This window comes from Pelodiscus sinensis, chromosome 5 (genome assembly GCF_049634645.1).
Source record: "Pelodiscus sinensis isolate JC-2024 chromosome 5, ASM4963464v1, whole genome shotgun sequence".
NCBI lineage: Eukaryota > Metazoa > Chordata > Testudines > Trionychidae > Pelodiscus > Pelodiscus sinensis.
The window spans coordinates 35,734,329-35,756,115 of NC_134715.1; the positions used below are offsets into that span (position 1 = coordinate 35,734,329).

Consider the following 21,787-nt stretch of genomic DNA (forward strand, 5'->3'; position numbering starts at 1 on the left):
AAATCAGTGCTTTTTGCGGAAATACTATGCTGCTCCCGTTCGGGCAAAAGTCCCTTTTGCGCAAAATTTTTGCACAAAAGGGCCAGTGTAGACAGCTGAGATTTGTTTTGCGCAAAAGCGCATCTAGATTGGTCACAGACGCTTTTCTGCAAAAAGTGCTTTTGCGGAAAAGCGTCCATGCCAATCTAGATGCTCTGTTCCGAAAATGCTTTTAATAGAAAACTTTTCCGTTAAAAGCATTTCCGGAAAATCATGCCAGTCTAGACGTAGCCTTAGTGCAGTGGTCCCCAACCTTTCAAGGTTGTCGGGCGCCAGGGGGCGTGGCCGTTCGCCCACCGGGCGCCAGGGGGCGGGGACACTTGCGCCCCGGGGGCGGCCCCCCCCATAGCCGCATGCCCGGGGGCAGCGCTCCCCCTGCCTTGCGCCGCGCGCCCGGGGCCGGCGCTCCCCCCGCCATGCGCCCGGGGCCGGCGCTCCCCCCGCCAGGGCTGTGCCCCCGGGGCCGGCGCTCCCCCCGCCAGCGCTGCGCGCCCAGGGCCGGCGCTCCCCCCGCCAGCGCCGTGCGCCCGGGGCCGGCGCTCCCCCCGCCATGCGCCCGGTGCCAGGCCAGCCCCGAGCACCTAGCGGGCGCATGGAAATGCCCCCGCGGGCACCGTGTTGGGGACCACGGCCTTAGTGTATTATGATATGCTCCTTCAGTCTTCTGCTTCATAGAGGCCAGCCTGCACAGTTCAACCTATCAAACTGTAGGAGTAGCAGTAGAGACCACAGCACACGCTGGGTATTTCATTTAGTTTCACACTGTACAAATTGTAATTGGGAGTTATGGAAAGGAAACTCTCTTCTATCCCTTATATCAGTGTTTCTCAACTTTTTTTATAAAGAACCCCCCTTTCAAAAAAAATTACAAGTAACCCCTTTAAAAAAAAAATTATAAGTACACCCAGTACCTACAGTTTTCAGACACACACAATTTTTTTTTACCATTGCAACACATTTGTTTAAACAACTTAATCGTAGCTGGGCAGTCGATGAAATTTTTGGGTGTAAAAAGTACAAAAGTAATAAATCACTGTAAAACTTAAAACAAGAATTTAGTTTCCTCCAAATTTCAGTTGTGTTGATGTATCCCCCCAGACTTCTCTCGAGTACCCCTACGGGTACTCGTACTAGTGGTTGAGAAACACTGCCCTATATAACCAGAGCCATCTGGTGGCTGTCAGGTGTATGTAACACCAGTACTGACAAACAAAAATAGTGGAGCTGTTTGGAACATGGAATTTTTATCCCACAGGAAATTTTGAAATTAAAGTCCGTTCCAAAATAGAACTGAAGTTTGAAATATTAAAACATCTCAACAAAAACATTCTGAAAACTTTTGAATCAGAAATGTTGACATGAAAAACTTTGACATCATTAACTGAAACAAAACAAAGAAAAAACAGTTTCTTGTCATTTCAACCAGAAAGGACATTGTCTTAACAACTTGATTACAGGCAGTCCCCGGGTTACGTACAAGATAGGGACTGTAGGTTTGTTCTTAAGTTGAATCTGTATGTAAGTCGGAACTGGCGTCCAGATTCAGCTGCTGCTGAAACTGATCAGTTTCAACAGCGGCTGAATCTGGACGCCAGTTCTGACTTACATACAGATTCAACTTAAGAACCCCAGGCATCCCCAAGTCAGCTGCTGCTGAAACTGATCAGCGGCTGATTCCAGGAAGCCCGGGGCAGGAGCTTCCTGTAGTCAGCCACTGGTCAGTTTCAGCAGCGGCTGACTTGGGACGCCTGGCGCAGAGCAGCTGGGGTGCTGCTGGGTTGGTCCAGTAGCGCCGCCGCTCCTCGGCGCTACTGGACCAACCCAGCAGCACCCAAGCTGCTCTGCCCCAGGCTTCCTGATTCAGCCGCTGCTGAAACTGACCAGCAGTGGCTGAATCAGGACGCCTGGGGCAGAGCAGCTGGGGTGCTGCCGGGTTGGTCCAGTAGCGCCCAGAGCGGCGCTACGGGACCAACCGGCAGCGCCCCAGCTGCTGTACCACAGGCGTCCGGAGCAAAGCCGTGGAGCACGGGGGCAGCGGGACAGCCCAGACGCGCCGTGGCTGTCCTGCTGCCCTCGGGCTCCGTGGCTTTGCTCTGCTTTGCTCCCCGTCCCCCTGGTCTGCAGACCAGGGGGACGAGGAGCAAAGCGGCGGAACACGCGGGCAGCGGACAGCCCTGTCCGCTGCCCGCGTGTTCCGCCGCTTTGCTTCCTCTCCCTGGTCTGCTGGAGACCAGGGAGAGGAAGGGCCCCGTTTGTAACTGCGGATCCGACATAAGTCGGATCCGCGTAACTCGGGGACTGCCTGTACCTGCATCCTGCTTCAAAGACCTTTTCAGACCACACTTGAAAGAGAATCCTCTGAACTGTCATTCATGCTTAAATTCGACACTTTACACTTAGGTTTAAACAAAGACATTAATTATCTTACCCATTACAAAGATAGATTCCCCAATTATCACCTCTAATATCATTAGCTCACAGACATTTACCTTCCCCCCATCCCCCTTCTGTTCTGAAATTGATTTGTCCTTTTCACGTGTTCATTTTTTTAAATTGTATCCTTTAGTATATATGGTTGTGACAATTTTCTTCCACTATTTGATCTGAGGAAGTGGGTCTGGCCCACGAAAGCTCATCACCTAATAAACCATCTTGTTAGTCTTTAAAAGTGCTACATAGTCCTGTTTTTTGTTCCTGAACAAAAATGGTCATTCTATATCCACTTTTTGACCTAAAATGAAAGTTTCCTTATCTTTACCCATTACAAAGATAGCTTCCCCAATTATCACCTCTAATACCATTAGCTCACAGACATTTACCTTTCCCCACCTCTAATATCATTAACTCACAGACATTTACCTTCCTTCCCCCCTCCTTCATCCCCCTTCTGTTCTCAAATGTGATTTGTCCTTTTCATATGTGTTCATTTTTTTTAATTGTATCCTTTAGTATATATGATTGTGACAATTTTCTTCCACTATTTGATCTGAGGAAGTGGGTCTGGCCCACGAAAGCTCATCATCTAATAAACCATCTTGTTAGTCTTTAAAGTGCTACATAGTCCTGTATTTTGTTTAAGATATCTTGTGACAGCCCTGGTATGTGTAACTGCAGTGCTCTCTAGTGGGAAATAACAGCCAGTTTTCTTTTTTCTTTCTAGTTTTGTTTGTTTTTGTTTTTAATGAAGGGGTAGGAGAGGAAATAATGTGCCACTTATGTTTAGGGAATTTTCTAATACTAAAGCAAAAATTCTCTAATGTGCCAAAGCAGGATCTTCAGACTCTCAACAGAGTTTAATAAACAGATGCAATTACTTACAATACCCAAATTATTAGAGGCAATTTCTTGGATCAGGATGATGACATTGCTTTGAAAATGTATCCACAATAAAATTAATGACCAAACAGCAAAACATAGCTGACATCTTCCTTTTTATTTTACAAAGCATGAAAAACAATACAAAGAGAATGAGCAGTAGTTGAGTAGCAGTTAGATCATAGAAAATTAATTAGCTGTATACTCTTTGTTTTATCAACTATACAGTAACAAAGACAAACAATTCTGTTAACTAGCTGAAGAGAATTATGTCGAATAACTGTGTAGTAGGGAAAATTGAAGAAGCAAGAACAAGCCAACATTCAAAAGACTTTAACGCTACTTAAAAACTGAACCTAATATACACTGTAACCCTGTTAGCCTAGTACAAAAATACTGTGCTCAGAAACTAGATTTTTGTTAAAATATTTGAAAATGTAGAAGAATACAAATAGACATGCTCAGTGGCAAGTGACAATTCATTACGATTCCTTTTATTAAACTATAATAGAAATTTATTTTTAAACTATGTACAGTGCTTTTCACACTACATTCTTTAACAGACACATGCATGTGTCTAACATGTTTATACATAGAGGGCTCAAATTCTAACTTCAGTTACACCTGTATGGTACCATTGAAGTCAGTGGAGGCTGGTTGAATGAACTATATATATAGTCTATGCAGGTGTCACTGAGGGCAAGAATTTGGTCCAGGGTCTTCATAGGTATAGGCAAGAATAAAGGTAAATTTGGCCCACTCAACAACTCTCATGGGGCCCCGTCCAACTTCCACTGAAGTTAATAGGAATCATTCCATTTACTTCAGGTCGGTATTTGATCATTCCTATATCATGGAACTGACAAACTCATGGTGCAGCAGTTAGCAAAAGTCAGCTACTGTTTAGCACACTTAATTAATATACATTTACAAATGGTGCTTAGATATGAATTTTACCATGGAAACCAACCTCTCTCTGTGGAAAACAAGACTTTCCATGCAATTTTCATTCAGCTAGTGATCCTGAAAACAGAAAGAACCTGATGTCACAATTTGCTGTATCTAGCAAAATGTCACCGATACCCAGATCTGACTCAGATGATGACTCTCAATTTTATGAGTGTCCAAACAAAAAGCCTCAGACCCATGTTTTAAAGCAATGCAGGCATCTGGAGAGTTCTTATAAGGGCTCCTTCTGTCTAGGAAGGAGCATGGCGGAAAGGGATCTAGGGGTCATAGTGGACCACAAGTTGAATATGAGTCAACAGTGTGATGCTGTTGCAAAAAAAGCAAATATGATTCTAGGTTGTATCAACAGGTGTGTTGTAAGCAAAACTCGTGAAGTCATTCTGCCGCTCTACTCTGCACTAGTTAGGCCTCAGCTGGAGTACTGTGTCCAGTTCTGGGCGCCACATTTCAAGAAAGATGTAGAGAAATTGGAAAGGGTACAGAGAAGAGCGACAAGAATGATTAAAGGTTTAGAGAACATGACCTATGAAGCCAGGCTTCATGAACTGGGCTTGTTTAGTTTGGAAAAAAGAAGATTAAGGGGGGACATGATAGCGGTTTTCAAATATCTAAAAGGGTGTCACAAGGAGGAAGGAGAAAATTTGTTCCTCTTGGTTTCTGAGGACAGGACAAGGAGTAATGGGCTTAAAGTGCAGCAGGGGAGGTTTAGATTGGACATTAGGAAAAAATTCCTAACTGTCAGGGTGGTCAAATATTGGAATAAATTGCCAAGGGAGGTGGTGGAATCTCCCTCTCTGGAGATATTTAAGAACAGGTTAGATAGACATCTGTCAGGGATGGTGTAGACGGAGCTTGGTCCTGCCTTGAGGGCGGGGGGCTGGACTCGATGACCTCTCGAGGTCCCTTCCAGTCCTATGATTCTATGATTCTATGATTGTTACAGGCCAGGGATTTTAGAAATAGCAGGGTGCTTGCGGAAAGTAGACTACATGATTAGTTATATAAGAATATTCTAAATCCACACATATGCCAAGCTCCCAATTATAGTTAATGAAAATTCTACCCACAGGACCAGGCCTTTAAGAGATACTGCGTTACAATATCATAATGTATTGCATGAATCAGCACTTTCTACATTGATGCTGGTTCACAGTTGTGATGAGATCAAACCAAAACACTGATTCAGTGCCCCATACATTTTTAAGATCTACATTTGACTTGACTTCAGGCTTCTCTATATAATGGACTGAACTAGAATAGTAGGACCAAATGCCCCTTGAAACTGAAGCATCTTAGATCCAGATTAGATTCCACACCTGAACTCAGCATCTCAGAGCTATCCCCAAATGAAGTACAGGTTGAACCTCTCTATTCTGGCACCCATGGGACTTGAACAGTGCCAAACCAGAGAACAGGCCGATCATGGGAGGTCAATATTGTCTAGCAACATTTTCAGCTGCTTACTGGGATGTTGGAAGAAGAATACTGAGAGCCAGGACTGGTGGCTATCAAACTTTATGGGACCATGGGAAAGGAGGCCTTAGCTATGATAAGTGGACATCCAGCTAACTAAAATCGTGCCAGTCCACTGATGTTGACTGACCCAAAAGTACCAGGTTAGAGAGGTTCAACCTATATATTGAGCTGGCTTTTCAATAGCTTGCTTTTGTATGCACTTGAGTTGCACGTGCACTAGGCAAAAGTAGGGTTCTGAAAAATCAAACCCATTATTGTAAAGAGATAGTCCTGCCACTATTTAAAGTTTCACACAAAGAAAGAACTCACTATCAATATCTTGTCAGCATCCCAACAAACTGAATGCAGCATGTGTTGACCCACTTAGCTACAAATTGGTGGGGGAGGGGGAATTAGAGAATAGTTAACGGAGATGCTATTGATTTATAATCAACAGTACAAATAAGTAGCTATTAAAAATCTGTGTGTGATTTTTCCTTAACTGCTTTTACTGGATGCAAAAATAACAGGAAGCCTGTTTGTTCTCCAGTTAATATTACAGAGGTGGTATCTTGCTGAATAGACAAGTTTTATTCTTCCTGCTTAAGATCCTTCCTCTTTTTTTAAGAAAAAGAAAAGAAAAAACAAAGGTCTATATTAAGGGACTAAATTTTGTCCTAGAATTATGAGAATATTCAGTGAGAATATTCATGTACATATGAGGGCAAAATTTGGCCTCACTTTGATCTCTTTTGGTGTCTTAATTCAAAGCAATAGGAAGAACACAGTGAGCCCAATCCTGATCCCAAAAATATTAATGTCAAAATTCCTGAACACTCCAATGGGAGCAGGATTGGATACAAGGGTTAAATTCTATCCCAATTTATGTCTTGTACAATTCTCATTGACTCAACTGGACGCACAGGATGTTAATCGGGGCAGAATTTGGCATACAGCTTACTAAGGCATTTAGACACAACTCCTGATCAAAATAAGGAAAGCTGTGTAGCTAAACAAAGTTAGCTTTGAAAATTTCCATCTGCAAGTACAACATATTTCAGGCACAGAACCATTACATTTCCTACATGGTCACCTATGTTACCAAAGGCAAAAAGTATCTGTTATCTGCACACAAACCAATCATGCTAAAGCCATAAAACAAAAATTGCAATCATGAATTGGCTTTCAGGCAGACAAACACACTATAATGCTCTGATCATTCTCTGAATTAGCCTAAAATATGTAACAGAAGGCCTAAATAATTACTTTTAAAAAGTTTGTACAGTAAAACTCCATTAGTCCGGCATCCAATGCTCCGGGACTCCTGATGGTCCGGCACCATCAGGAACCCGGAAGTGCTGGGGCAGCCGGACAGGCTTCCTACATTCAGCTGCTGCTGAAACTGACCAGCAGCTGAATCGGGGAAGCCGGGAGCAGAGCAGCTGGGGGACTGCCAGGTTGATCCCGTAGCGCCGCCCCTCGGGGCTGCGGGACCAACCCGGCAGTACCCCAGCTGCTCTGCCCCAGGGGTCCCCGATTCAGCCGCTGCTGAAACAGATCAGCGGCTGATTCCAGGAAGCCCGAAGTAGGAATAAGAGATCCTCCGGAATAGGGCTTTATTCCGGAGGATCGGGCCAGTCTAGACGCTTTTTTCCAGCTTTTCCCCAAGCCGGAAAAAAGCGGCAGACATCTTTATTTAAATCCCGCGGGGGATATTTAAATCCCCCGCGGATTTCCCTATTCTGAAGTTGAAAATTAGCATGCCCTTTTCGAAAAAGGGGCCAGTGTAGACGTAGCCTATGTGTTTTTTTTTAAATACAGATACAGGTATGTTAAGACAACATTTTGACAGACAGCTTATGTAGAACACAATGCTATTTTTGTTCCAATATATATATGCTTTCCTCTATAGGGAGAGATTTTGTGGGAATACCTTAAATATATGACAATACTAGTAATCGTCTATATTTCAGTGGAAGTAAAAAGTGATGTCTATATGTTATTTAACAAAGATATCACTCCACCATTCTTTTGCATTATTTAAAAATATAAATCAAGCCATGAAAAAAACCCCTATGTTGTACACACACAGAGATTACAGCAAATAAGATACATAATAGTTGGGCTCTAATTATTAATGCCACATCACTAACAGTAATGTTATTATGGTTCATTTGTTGTGTCATCCCCAATTAAGTTTTGCTCTCAATTACGCTAGCAAGAATAAACCTATACTTTATCCACTCACATATAAAATTGTCTTAGATAAGAAAATAATTTTATTTCAGTAACTGCAGAATGCTAATTCCTATAATAAAAAGAACACAGAAATACTGCACATTGTGAGGTAAATCTTAGCTATTTATCTAAAGAATAATGACAAGTCTTAAGGATGATGATTGTGTTTGTGCCTGTATATAAAATATATATTATGTATACACACAGCTCATATTATGTATGCATAGACACGCAGAGTACTGCATATCATAATACTCAAAGAATTCTTCATTATTAAAATTATACATTAGACTTATGGAAACTCAAGTTGACAAACAGCTTAGAAAATATTTTTTCATAGGAAATATTTTCAAATTTGGCTGCAATAACAATGTACTGATGTTCACAGGGAACCTTAAAATAGAGTTAAATCCATTTAATTGGATTGGTTGAAATGCTGCAGAAAACAATAAGAACAACCTCCTACATTTCCTTATTTCTAGAACTAAACTTAATATTTTGGAACAGTCTGAAACATTTACTTAACCTTTCCTCTATTATTTCTTATACTTGAGTGACTTTGTCTCTTTTTTTCCTTCTAAGACCAGAATCAGCAGGGATGGCAAAGAGAGGCTGTTTTCACAGCATTAAAGATTAATTGTAAGCCCATGGTACTGACAATCTCATGGGTGGAGGGGAGAGGGATATTTCTTTCAGTTTCCAACTAAAATTGCATGAACTTGAATGATTCAGGTAAACAAAATGCACACTCAGATATATCAGGTTTGGCCATCTCAATAGCTGGTATGTAATATAAAATATTCTTATAGATATGAAAATCAGCAGCATCTTTGTGGTTTTCTACACAGCAAATGCTATATCTGCATTATTGAGAAATTTTATGAGCCCCTCTCTCATTTAATCTTCTCATCATGGCTACACATGGCAATTGTGCTTCCTTAATTCTAGAGTTTTGGGGACTGTCTTGTCCAGACGTTTTCTCGGGTTCATGCCCAGTGGCTCATTAAAAATAATTTATTAGGCATTTCCTAGTAAAAAAAGAAAAACAATAAATTGAAAGAATGAATTCCTCCATATCTGCTGCAAACCCACTGTCTCTTAATGCTTGTTTTATCTTGTTTAATAATTTTAAGTTCCTGCAGTATGCTCACTTGCTTTTTCTTTCAGTCTTCCTTTACTTTTTGTTTTAAGATTTCATCTAGATATAAACTATTTCTATCAGAGTAAGTGCTAATAATATTTTTTTTTAAATAAAAGCATTCTAGTTTCCTAAGTTAACTTATAAAAACCATCTTCAATTACAAGCAAGTCTTCAAAGTGGTCACGGTCATTGCTTAGTGCTACTAGTCTAACAAATCAGAGACTCACTAACAACCACCAGAAATATACCCTTTTCCAGATCATATTCTTGACTCGGCCAGTTTTTTCATCACATGCTTCCACTATCACATTCTCCTGAGCCTTGCTTCTCTTGTGTCAATCAGTTGGTTATAACAACAATCAGTTCATTTGCAGTATGACGATATTATCAGCAGCTCAATAATGATCCTGGTTAGCTCATTTTACTTCTCTTTACATCCATTCTGTTTCTTCCATCTCTGCATCTGTCAAGTTCTTCCAGACACCCTGCTAGCTACACTGTGGCTGCGTCTAGACTGGCAAGTTTTTCCGCAAAAGCGGCTGCTTTTCTGGAAAAACTTGCCAGCTGTCTACACTGGCTGCTTTGAATTTGTGCAAGAACACTGACGATTTAATGTAAGATTGTCAGTGTTCTTCCGCAAATACAATGACTCTCCCGTTTTGCGCAAGAGAGCCAGTGTAGACAGCTGAGAACCGTTTTGCGCAAAAAAGCCCCGATGGCGAAAATGGTGACCAGGGCTTTCTTGCGCAAAACCGCGTCTAGATTGGCACGGACGCTTTTCCGCAAAAAGTGCTTTTGCGCAAAAGTGTCTGTGCCAATCTAGACGCTCTTTTCCACAAATGCTTTTAACGGAAAAACTTTTCCGTTAAAAGCATTTGTGGAAAATCATGCCAGTCTAGACGCAGCCTGTGAGTTGTGGTATCTTACCATCTCATTGAGCAGCTTTCACCATCTCTGTGTAATTTCTTGACACTTCCACTGAAAATCTCACTTAAGGTCCCTGATTGTCTAGTAATTCACAGTATTTTTTAAATACTTCTCAAAAAGGTATGACCATTTTGTTGAGAAACTCTTATACTGTACCAATGTCTTTTGCTTTTATATCTCACAAGTCCCTGTATTTTGTCAACTGGGACCCAATCCTGCATTCCCATATAAATGAGGCTCTCCCAGATTTCAATGAGAGTTTTTTCTTCACAACAATTGTTGATTAGGCTTTTAGAGTGAATTTTAACCCCCAAGCTCCTTTTTGCCTTCAGACTTCTTGCAAAAGAATAAACAACATTGCTTATTACTTACAGTTACATAACAAAAAATAACAGACAAAGTGCCATATATGGTAATCTTTAAGGTACTGGCCACTCATCAAATACTAAACAACTATGTACACCTGTAAAGTAAAATGCTTTCAAAGACAGTCTGGTAACTGTATTCGTACCTCTGTGTAGAACTGATCAGAGAAAACTCTGCAATTCTAATTTTCTACTTCACCTAAATGAAATATAAGAAGTATACATTCATTATACATCAATCAAATAAAAATGGTCATGCTATGCGCCGGGAAAATACATATATGTTTTTAAATACAATAGTGGCAAATAATACTCTAAATCCCTACAGTGTATAGCAAAATGTAGTATCCTCACATTACTGTATCTTCCATGTAAACTCAAAATTATATTTGCTGAATCAGAATCTCAGTTCCGCTTGGGCTGATTGCTTTCTCCATTAATCAGATTCTTCTCCTGTTGTTCAGCTAAGGACTGCCATTTTTGCCTATTCTTTCTACAGCCATCCAGAAGAGGGTAGCAGGCTTCAGATACATGTGTCAGGGCCTGGAAGAAATAAAACAAAGCAGACTAGTAATGCATAATAAAAGACACAGTTTTCCTGTGCTCCTTAAGATGTGCCTGTTGGAGGCACTAGAATATGTTTGAAACACAGAACTTGGTTATACTAATAGATAGTGGAATTGTGTTGGAAAAACTGATTTTAAGCAAAGCTCCCTCTCACTCCAAATCCAAAATGAACTCAATTATTTGACACATACGAATGTCCATTTTTATTACTGAAGCAATTACTGATTTAACAGAATTACACAAGGGTCATTTGGCTCCTAAGTATTCTGCAGCTGATTAAGAAAGGTCTAGCGAATAGCTGTGTTTAATAACCATTCTCAATTATTTTTCATCTTCTAGTATAGACCAGGCAATAGTGAGTTACTGGACTAATGAAAGTAAAGCAGAGAACAAGTTTGGAAACAGAATTGAATTCCACTGTTTGGATTAGGATAGAATGGATAAATACAAGAAAAGGTCAAGTAATTTCCACTGAAACTACATTTTAATGAAAAATGTAAAATCCATGAGCATTTTTGTGATTTTTTTTTGCTTCATCTGCAGTCACATATAATGAACACACAGCCCTTTACTTCTATTATCCTCTGGAATTCAGTGGAACTACTCACATGAGTAATCACAAAACCCACTGTCTGTCAGACTTATTAATGACTGACCACACAAAAAACAAGGGCTGAAGTTAATGAAGAAGAAATCAGTTAGGATTTCACTCATGAAACTTAATTCTCATTCAAATAGTAAAAGATGGTGATGCCAAATTCTCCTTTTTCTTCTGATAGTTTTACAACAATATAACACCACTGGGCCATATCCTGGTGTAAATCAGTATAGTTCCATTGACACCAGTAAAACTGAGGAACTGGCCTACTGTCTTCGTTGGAATTATTCTGATTTATATCACTGAGAGAAAAATCAGGCCCATTAAGTACAATTCACTGGAATTATACCATTTAATTTTCTGTATATGTTTAAATGGTTTAAAACGCTAGAACAGTTTAATTAAATGTCAGCATTGAAATCAGTGAGATGAATGAAACAGTTGTGCTGTTATTTATAGATTCATAGATTTTTTTTAAGGTCTGAAAAGACCATTATGACCAGCTAGTCTGACATTCTGCATAACACAGGCCACAGAATTTCACCCAGTGATTTCTGCCTCAAGCCCATTCACTTGGACTTGATAGATTTTTGGTAAAATGGAAAGCCAAACTTTCAATCCTGCCTGCAGCATGTGTGAGATACTCTTAGGGACAGGAAGAAAGGTTATGAAAAAGCCAATGAATGGGCAGGCCAAACTAACAGTTGTGCTTATTGATTATTTTTAAAGGGCTAGCACACTGGAGAATGAACAGGTCGTTTGTTCTTTTTCCAAGTGACTTAATCTGAAATGATTCATTGTTTCATTACGTGTTACTCATTAAAGAAAGCAGGCAGAGTTCCCACCCTGCTCCAAACAGAATATATCTAACATGGATCTGCTCCAAAGTTAGCTTTTTCATGGGGCTTGTATCTATTGTTAACCTGAATGACAACACCAAAGCAAATGTCCCAGCTTAAGCTTTCTCCCAAACTGGGCTGTTTTAGCGATGTGAATGACTAGTTGACTATCTGATAAGCAAATGCTTATTGGATCGTTGACAGGCTAGTCGACTGGTCACTCCCTCCCTCCCCCTACTTGCTGCCTCTATCAGAAAGAGGCAGTGAGGAGGGGGTGCTTCAAAGGAGCAGCGCTACATGGAGCCTGGGGATAGACCCCAGGCTCCATGCAGCGCTGCTGCTTTCAAATACTGCATGCAGCCTGGGGACACTCAAGCTTGCCCTGGGCTCCATGTGGCATTTCAAAGCAGCAGTGCCACATGGCGCCTGGAATCAGCTGGGCACTCCCCCGCTGATCCCGGGCTTCGTGTGGCGCTGCCGCTTTGAAACGCTGTGTGGAGCCTGATGCTGGGTTCCCTGTGGTGTTTCAAAATGGCAGTGCTGCAAGGAGCCCGGGGTCAGCCGGGGAGTCCCCAGCTGACCCCGGGCTCCATGCAACACTGCCGCTTTGAAACACTGTGGTGAGTATGTGGCCAGCGGGGCACTGCCCTGCTAGCCCCATGCTCCCTGCAGCGCTTTCACCTTTGAAGTGTAGCAACTGCGCTAGGGTGGTTGCTGCACTTCAAAGGCAGAGGTGCCCTATTGACTAATAAAATAGTCAATGCACATTCCATCAACTATTCGATTAGTTAATTAATCAAAATTTAACATCCCTAGGCTGTTTTATGCATATTTACCTCTAGGATCTTAGTGCTCTCGTTTTCTCTGCTCCATAGAGATAGGCCAAACCCTCTTTTAACCTGGGGGACAGTTAATAGGACCCACCTGCCAGCATGAATCAGCAGAAATAACTCTTCTCTTGTGTGGTCCTGCATTCCTAAATAGGATCCTAGAAGCTGCCAGTCTGTTAGTTTCAGTTCCTATTATATGAAGTTCAGTGGTTTAGTTGAGTATTTCTCTCACAGCACAGAGCAACACTGCTCCAAGGGACGCACAAGGTGGCACTGTGTCTCAAGTAACATCTCCCAGAGCTCTTGCGAAATGCAGCACGCTCATAAAGAGTGGAGTGTGAACTCTCCTTGGATCTTGATCAGTGCAGGGGAGGTTGTTGTGCACATCATCCTGGTGGCTACTGCCACTAGCTAGCAGCAGACCTTGTTCTCAGGAATACTCAACAATGCAATTTTGTTATGAAGTGTGGGTACAAGAAGGACATACCTTATACTCCCCATACACTTGCATACCCACACAAGGATTGGGCACAGTCTACCCTTTGATAAGTAGTTGACATGAGACCCAGTGACCCTTTGGTAGTTTCTCTCTAGATTTCCCTAAAATTCTTGTGTTGGAGGTTGGGTTGTCTCCCCCCTTTGGGAAAATGCCAGCTATTCAGTCCCATAAACCTATGGACTCCAAGATCTGTATGGATCATAATGCATCTGCAGAAATAACAGGTCTTCTGGAGAGAGGGTCTATAGGACACAGCCACTCTGTCCACTACAGCCGCCTGCCTTCCACTGGAAGTAGTTGTCTGGGGTTCTCCAAGAACAACTGCCACTATATTTCACTGCTGTTGATTTCCGAAGCACAGAATGGGAAGATTCACATGACTGCTGACTCTGTGCTCAGTCACTTGATCATTTGTGCTGTGGTATTTCAGTGGTGAAAGAGAACAGCCATCCCTGCCTCCTCTCAACCTGCAGATGGGCATTCACGCAGAGTGCCTTTGAAGTGGAATACAAGTTGAGGAATGAATGTGTGAAATCATCTTGCTCACATTTCCCATGGATAGATTTTGGGGGCTACGTTCCTATTTGCTCCCCAAGTTTCAGTTCTTAATAACTGCCTCCAGAATACATGACACACTCTGTGGAGACACTCAACTAGTCTCAAAGACAGGAAATTAGCTATGTTTTCATACACAACATAAACTGATTAAGCACCTAGTTAAGCAGTGCACAGTTTGTGGCTAAGATGCAAAAAACATCAGTAGGTTCTGTTGTGTTTTGTAGTTATAATTTGAAACTTGGTGCATATATACGTTAACATAATAATGGTTTGCACTTGTGCAGCATCTCTCACCCAAAGATTTCAAAGTACTTTACAACCCTTAATTAAGCCACAAAAACTTCTACTGTGAGACAGATGGGTACTATGAATTTTATCAATGGGTATAGCGAGGCACAGAGAGGTTGTCTCAAAAGTACATGGCAACTCGGTGGCAGAGCCAGGAATAGAATTTAGGGATCCAACACCTATTCTCCAGGTGCAATCATGAGACCACACTGCCTCTTGCCCCGCTTTTGCAATGATTATAAGAAACCCCTTCAATCATCTAAGTAAGCAGTTAATGATAAACACTGAAATAGTCTTTTGCCCAGATGGACTATTGAATAACAAACAACAAAGGATTTCTCATCTATTATTCAACAACTGAACAATAGCAAACTTGGTTCTAATGACAGCCTCTGCACTTGTTGCAGGCTACAATGCTCTTCTCTGGTTTTGTTAGTTGTACAATCTATGAAAAGAGTTCCCTCTCAAATAGAGTACCTCATAGAGTTGTAAACAAATGGCATCTATGAATCCAACCTGCATGCTGGGAATTTTATTTTTCTTTTCTCTGTTCATTAAATCCTGAAAATACAAAAAGAAGTACTCAGTTTTCACAGCAAACATGCACAGTGGATCAGTTACATATTAAAATAAGTTTAAAAAAAAGCCAAGTGTTAATCTAGACTGCTGTGTCTAGACTGGCAAGTTTTTCTGCAAAATCATCTGCTTTTGCGGAAAAACTTGCCAGCTGTCTACACTGGCTGCTTGAATTTCCGGAAAAGCACTGACGATCTCATGTAAGATCGTCAGTGCTTTTCCGGAAATACTATGCTGCTCCCGTTTAGGCAAAAGTCTTTTTCCGAAAGACTTTTGCGCAAAAGGGCCAGTGTAGACAGCACAGTACTGTTTTCCGCAAAAAAGCCCCGATCGCGAAAATGGCTACGTCTACACAGGCATGATTTTCCGAAAATACTTTTAACGGAAAACTTTTCCGTTAAAACCATTTTGCGGAAAATCGCGTTTAGATTGGCCACGGACACTTTTCCGCAAAAAGTGCTTTTGCGGAAAAGCATCCTGCCAATCTAGACGTGCTTTTCCGAAAATGCTTTTAACGGAAAAGTTTTCCGTTAAAAGCATTTTCGGAAAATCATACCAGTGTAGACGTAGCCGAACTGTGTAGCAACGCCTTAGAAAGCATAGAAGAGTAGCAGCACAATGTGTTGTCAAGTAGGTAACTTGGCTGCCTGAACAATTTCTGGGGTCTTTTACCTGGACTGGCAGGGTACAGATCATCAGTGGAAGCTGAAGCCCACATTAGGAGGGTGAAATTATGTTTGCACTACTTTTTAAGAACTCTCTTCCTTTATCATTTAGAAGCACTACCAGCTACCTTGGAGAAATTCACGCTCTTTGCTCTATTGCAATGGTCAGCTTCAGATGTTTGGGAACAATAAAATGAAACTAGGTATCAGGTGTCAGATTGGGAAGAAGCTCGTTCCATACTCTGGTACCCAAAACCAACATCATTTTAAAAAAAGAAAGTCTTGCTGGCAGTAATTATTTGGAAAGAGGTGCTCCCACACATGGCTTTCTTACTTACTATTGGTTCTATGTTGAGTTCCTTTCTTTCTTTATCTCCTTGGTCAAAAAATTCTGTAGCAACAAGTTCAGCTATCTGTAAGAAATGTCACATGCTGTTCATTAATTTTAAAGGCCTATAGTCAATACAGAAAGTGTTATTGCTGGGTGTCTGCCCTGAGTGAATAAGGAAGAAGGCCCTGATCCTGAAAAGAGTTCTGTACACCAATATGAAGTCCCAGGTGGTTTAAATGAGCCTACATGCAAAATCTCGAATAGTGAGGTAGGCCCACTAAGCTGTCTCAGTCAAACAACACAATGTCAAATTAAACATTTTTAGCAGTAAACAAACTCAAACTAGATATGTTTGAATTCTTGAGTACCAAGATTCATTACATAAAAGAACACAACAAACAACTAGCATTTCATGGGCTGCAGCTCACTTCGTCAGATGCATGATGTTTTTGCTGAAACAGACTAACACAGCTACTTCTCTGAAACTAGCATTTGTTGAACATTAGTTCTGAAAAAACCCAAGAGTATTAATACATGCATTTCAGCTGTCTAACTGCACTGACTAGAGTGGAGTTGCCTGGGTTAGCAATTAAGGCCAAATCAGACCCAGTACATGTTTTAGAGACTCTTACCATATAAATACATTGCACTTGTACAGACCCTATTCCAAAACGTGTTCTCTGTATGTTGATAAATTCAACTCACAACAATTCAGTGACGTAAAAATTAATTTGCTGATGGGTACAGTGAAGCACAAAAATGATCAGAAGTAATAGAAGTTAAACCTACAATTTTCAAAAATATCTAGTGATTTTGGGCACTTCAGGTGGTGGGTGTCCATCTTGAAATAACTGATCTTTGGGCACAAAAGTGCACTTGCCAGCTATTCATAATCAAAATTATGATAAATACACTTATAAACAAAGGTGATCTATCTTCTGAGGACTGCTTCCAAAGGTTGTGCCTTCCAACAATATCTTTGCAAAGTGGAAGGTGAGGTTTAGGAAGCAGAAGTTATAAAGGACAGAAACCCTTAGAAAGTCTTAAATTAAAAATTTAATGTATACCCGTTGTTGAATTGGCCATGGCTTTGTTATTGCTGACAAATCACAAGCAGTCATCAGCATTGCTCTGTAAAAACAAGGAAAATTCATGGTTTGTTGAAATATGAAATTCATGTAGCTGTTCAGTCTAGAAGCTAATAAATATGGGTATGTCTACACTACCCCCCTAGTTCGAACTGGGGGGGTAATGTAGTCATACGGAGTTGCAAATGAAGCCCGGGATTTGAATTTCCCGGGCTTTATTTGCATAAAGCTGGCCGGCGCCATTTTTAAATGCCGGCTAGTTCGGACCCCGTGCCGCGCAGCTACACGCGGCACGGACTAGCTAGTTCGGATTAGGCTTCCTAATCCGAACTAGCTGTACGCCTAATCCAAACTAGCTACACGCGGCACGGGGTTCGAACTAGCTGGCATTTAAAAATGGCGCCGGCCGGCTTTATGCAAATGAAGCCCGGGAAATTCAAATCCCGGGCTTCATTTGCAACTTCGTATGACTACATTACCCCCCCTAGTTCGAACTAGGGGGGTAATGTAGACATACCCTATGATACCCAAATAAAAACAAAGCCAAGCTAACTGATGAAATCACAGTAAGATGATACAAATATCCTTTAACAGGGGACTAGATGACTGAAGAATGGTAGTGTGGCAGGTATTGTGACAGGTATTGTGCCTGTCAGTTGTGTCATGTGGCCTGAGCAAATCCGGATCAGATCAGTTGAGATCAAATCCATTACCACAGGAAAGGCCCATGTGCAAAGAGTTGGCTTCAGTCTGTTTGCTAATGGACAAGCCATATTACAAAATTACGTAAAATAATTACAAAAACAACCTTTGCTGGCTGTTTCGGGAGAAAGAGCAAGGTCTGAATGAGCCACTGGGTATGAATCTTAACTGAACTAGTCTGCCCCAAGAGGCAGTGCCTCCAAAATGGGCTGGTAGCACACTGATAAGTCATCCTGGGGAATCTTGCAGTGCTGCTGGTGTGTCTGTTTTCTGTCCCTCATGTCTCTATCCTTAAGTCTCTTTCCTTATGAAGCAAATTCATTTCTCATGAAACAAGCAGCCTTCCCTGCATCTTTCAGCTACAACAGTTCAGTGCTTTAAGACAATGTACCTACAAGCAAAAGAACAACATAGCATTCTGTCAGGAGTCCTACACACTTTAGGAATAATAGAAATGCTAGTGGGCAGGTGCCACATTATAAAAATCACTGTCACCACTAACAATCACTGGCAATTTTGTTGACTGTTTCAGGAGGAAGGCCACAAGAAGTCATTCATCATACAACCCCTGCAGCTTTCTGAACAATATTCAGGTCCAGGTGTCTATTAACTGACCCATTTGACTTGAGACAGCTTGAACAGGCCCAGATTAAACAGATTTATATTGGCTTTACTGAAAGTAACAGCAGTGTGAATTAGAAAACCTGATAATCGGTAATACAGTTTGGTGGTTAACATCTGCCATATACTTACAAAAATAGCTCCTTCTGCAGAGGATCTTCCCAGTTAAATTGCTGCTTTCGTAGAAGTTCAAAAAACTCTCCCCTTCTCCTTAAATGAATAAACACAAGATTCATAATCAGTCTGACACAATCCAAACACCTGTCAGCAGCTGTTCAGCCAGATGTACCGCCAACTTACTTAATGTACAGTGCTAAGTCTGTGGCAAGAATGGCTTGCTTTATCATTTTCAGCGTGACCTTATATTCATCTATGGAAAGGTTGCTGAGAATCTGGTTTCCCTTTCCAAAACAAAACAAAAAAACGAAAAAGCAGTGTTAGCAATAAAGCTTGGAATGTGTCACCGAATTATTCCATCCCATCCAAAATCACTGAGCATTGTCTTGTAACTGATGGTTTCTTCCTACGCTGCTTTTGTTTGCATTCTCCTGCCTATGTACCCAATAAAAACATACTGCAGTATTCCTGAATAAAGGCCCAATGCGCTGTAGAAGCTCTGTAGTAAATGGCTGCTCATTAGAATGCTATAGTATTTTTATAAGGGTATACACAAGAGACAGAGCAATCAGGAAGCAAAGACCCTTCCAAGTCTTTAGTTCATCCCAAAGAGTTCATTTTCCACAAGCCATATTCTGGAGGTGCTTCTTTTTCTCTCCAGTAAAAAGACTGTAACAGACAAATATATTGCTTAGGAACTTGCCAAGTTACCTAACACAATGTAAAAATCTTATAAGAGTCACTCACTTACAAACAGCATCAAAAATGTCATTCCAGTGACCACTCCTAAATAAACCAAAGCATATTAGGCATGACATGAGGAGATCACAGCTATAGTGTTTCCAAGATTTTGTCAAGTGAATCAAGGTGAATCACTTGTACTGTAAGGTGTACCAACATTACCATGTCTTGATATTAAATGAATAGTGTAAACATGCTATTTCAAAATTATTGTGTATGCTGAATAACTGGTCTTCACGTTAGTTAATAATGGAGCAGTAGATAAAGAATGTGATCATTTTATTTACATATTTATTCCAGTTAGATTTGCACTCACTTGTGAATGTCAATATTTGGCTTCTGGAGTTTGGTTCATGCCCATCAGTAGCCAAAGGGTACTTAATTTATTTTTCAGAACTGTTGTGCGTATGCAGGGATGTACCTTACAAGGCAAGAAACACTGCCAATTCAAACAAGAGTTCACAAGAGGTCACAGGAATGGTAACAAAGCTTTTTGTTTTCTTTGGTCCAAGGAAGCAGGTGATCAAAATGAGAGTAGCAAGGATTCCCTTATCAGGAAACATTTGGAAAGGTTTGGTGACTCAGAAGTGGGGCTATGTATTTGCCTTCTTTACCGAAAAAGGAATAAAGATCATTTAAGAATGTATAATACTGGGAATTGATCCAGAAACTAAAAATATAAGTGAAATAGGCTAGGGCTTCTTTCAGTGCACACGCAGAAATGAGGCATTTACCGGAGTATTCAGGATCATCAGGCACTGATCAAAATGGTGATGCTCCATGATTGAGTGGCAATAGAGCTGAGCCAATGGATGTTCACTTCTGAGGAGTTAAAACATATGGAAAAAATGAGAAAGCAACGTAAAGGCACCAATTGCCCAGCAGCAGCAACAGCATCCAATACAATTTATTCTCCTGCCCCACCACTTCCTTGCCTGTTGGTTCTCTTTTCCCCCTCTTCCACGTGACTGGTCAAACAAAATGCATTTAGGGAGAGATCAACAGGGGAGCACGAATGTAGAAACAATGTAACTACTTTTTCAAAACACTGATTGCTCCAAAGTTCAGGTTTTGATTTAAACTGTAGAGGCCACTAACACACAAGCAATGAGAAAATAATACAAGATTCTAAAAGCAACCAGAGTCTAAAAGTGAAAAAGGAATGGCAATGAGAAAGGGCACTGAGACTGAAAACTTCGAAAGAGGAGAATAACTATCCAGAGAGGATGCTCTTCTGCAACTACTGAGCTTGCAAGCAGCAAATGGCATTAAGGCACAATCAATCCAAAGCCCACTAAAGTCAATGAAAAAGCTCATAGTGAATTCAGGAGGCTTTGGATCAGATCTTAGAGGAATTAATGCCAGCCATACCCTACTTTGCTTGTGACCCTACTGACTGCACTAATCTTGTTCATTCTGTTCCAAAATAAATACTTTGATTTACAAGGAACAAGATACTGAGCTACCATCACTTCTCCTGAACTAACAAAATAGCCAAAGAAAAATTATGTGTGACTTGTGCTTCATTATTGTGCCATTGATAGAAAAAACAGCATGAAACTAACTGCATGGATGTGAAGTTTTAATCCTATAACGTAATATAGGATGTTGAACTTATTGTGCTTACTTAATTTTGGATGAAAAAGGGAAACTTATCTGAAGATTTCTATGTTTTGTCCTTCTTTCTCATTGCATAATGGAGTTCTTTCCTTTTATTAGATAGCCTTGCAAATCTCCTGTTTTTAACCATTTAAACCTTGGCCTCTACATCACTGCCCTGATTCCTTCAATTCAGAACTAGTCGGGAATTGCTCAGAAGCTTGTTTCATTTTTGACTCTGTAGCAGGAACTGTAGTCACCTGTAACCCGATCCTCCAAATCCTTACCCATGTGAGTAATCCTTATTTAAACATACAGCACTAGTGGGCTACTTCATAAGGAAGATTTACTCATAGGAGGACCTGGAATTGCAAAATTGTGCCCTTCCTAGGAGACTAGTGCAATGATTATTGGGCAGAGTGAGAGAGAGAGAGAGAGAGTGTGTGGTGGGGGGGGCGTCCGGGGGGGGGGGGGGGGTATCAGGAATTCTTCCTGATCACAGACACACATGTTGAATGAAAGACACAAGTTACATTGCTAGCTATGGTACTGGGACCAAGAGTGTTGCCTTCTCAGCATGCACAGCCCCTGCTACTCTCGGAAGAAATATACTCATGGGCTGTGTCTACACTGGGCCACTTATTCCAGAAAATCAGCCGCTTTTCCGGAATAAGCTGCGAGCTGTCTACACTGGCCCTTGAATTTCCGGAAAAGCAACG

At 41.1% G+C, this 21,787-nt stretch overlaps 1 protein-coding gene across 5 annotated transcripts in view; it reads right to left on the reverse strand.

Annotated features, from left to right (window-relative positions):
• Positions 1-3,453: 3,453 nt before the first annotated feature.
• Positions 3,454-21,787, reverse strand: part of PDE5A (phosphodiesterase 5A) — a 104,155-nt gene continuing 85,821 nt past the window's right edge. For all 5 annotated transcript variants that reach the window (XM_075929817.1, XM_075929816.1, XM_006112599.4 and 2 more), the window contains exons 15-21: positions 20,204-20,291; positions 18,912-19,012; positions 18,744-18,821; positions 17,268-17,331; positions 16,208-16,282; positions 15,106-15,189; positions 3,454-10,992 (exon numbers count right to left, since the gene is read on the reverse strand). In XM_075929817.1, coding sequence (XP_075785932.1) covers positions 10,855-10,992; positions 15,106-15,189; positions 16,208-16,282; positions 17,268-17,331; positions 18,744-18,821; positions 18,912-19,012; positions 20,204-20,291 — 628 coding nt within the window. In that variant the 3' untranslated portion in view covers positions 3,454-10,854. The remainder of the gene's footprint in view (positions 10,993-15,105; positions 15,190-16,207; positions 16,283-17,267; positions 17,332-18,743; positions 18,822-18,911; positions 19,013-20,203; positions 20,292-21,787) is intronic.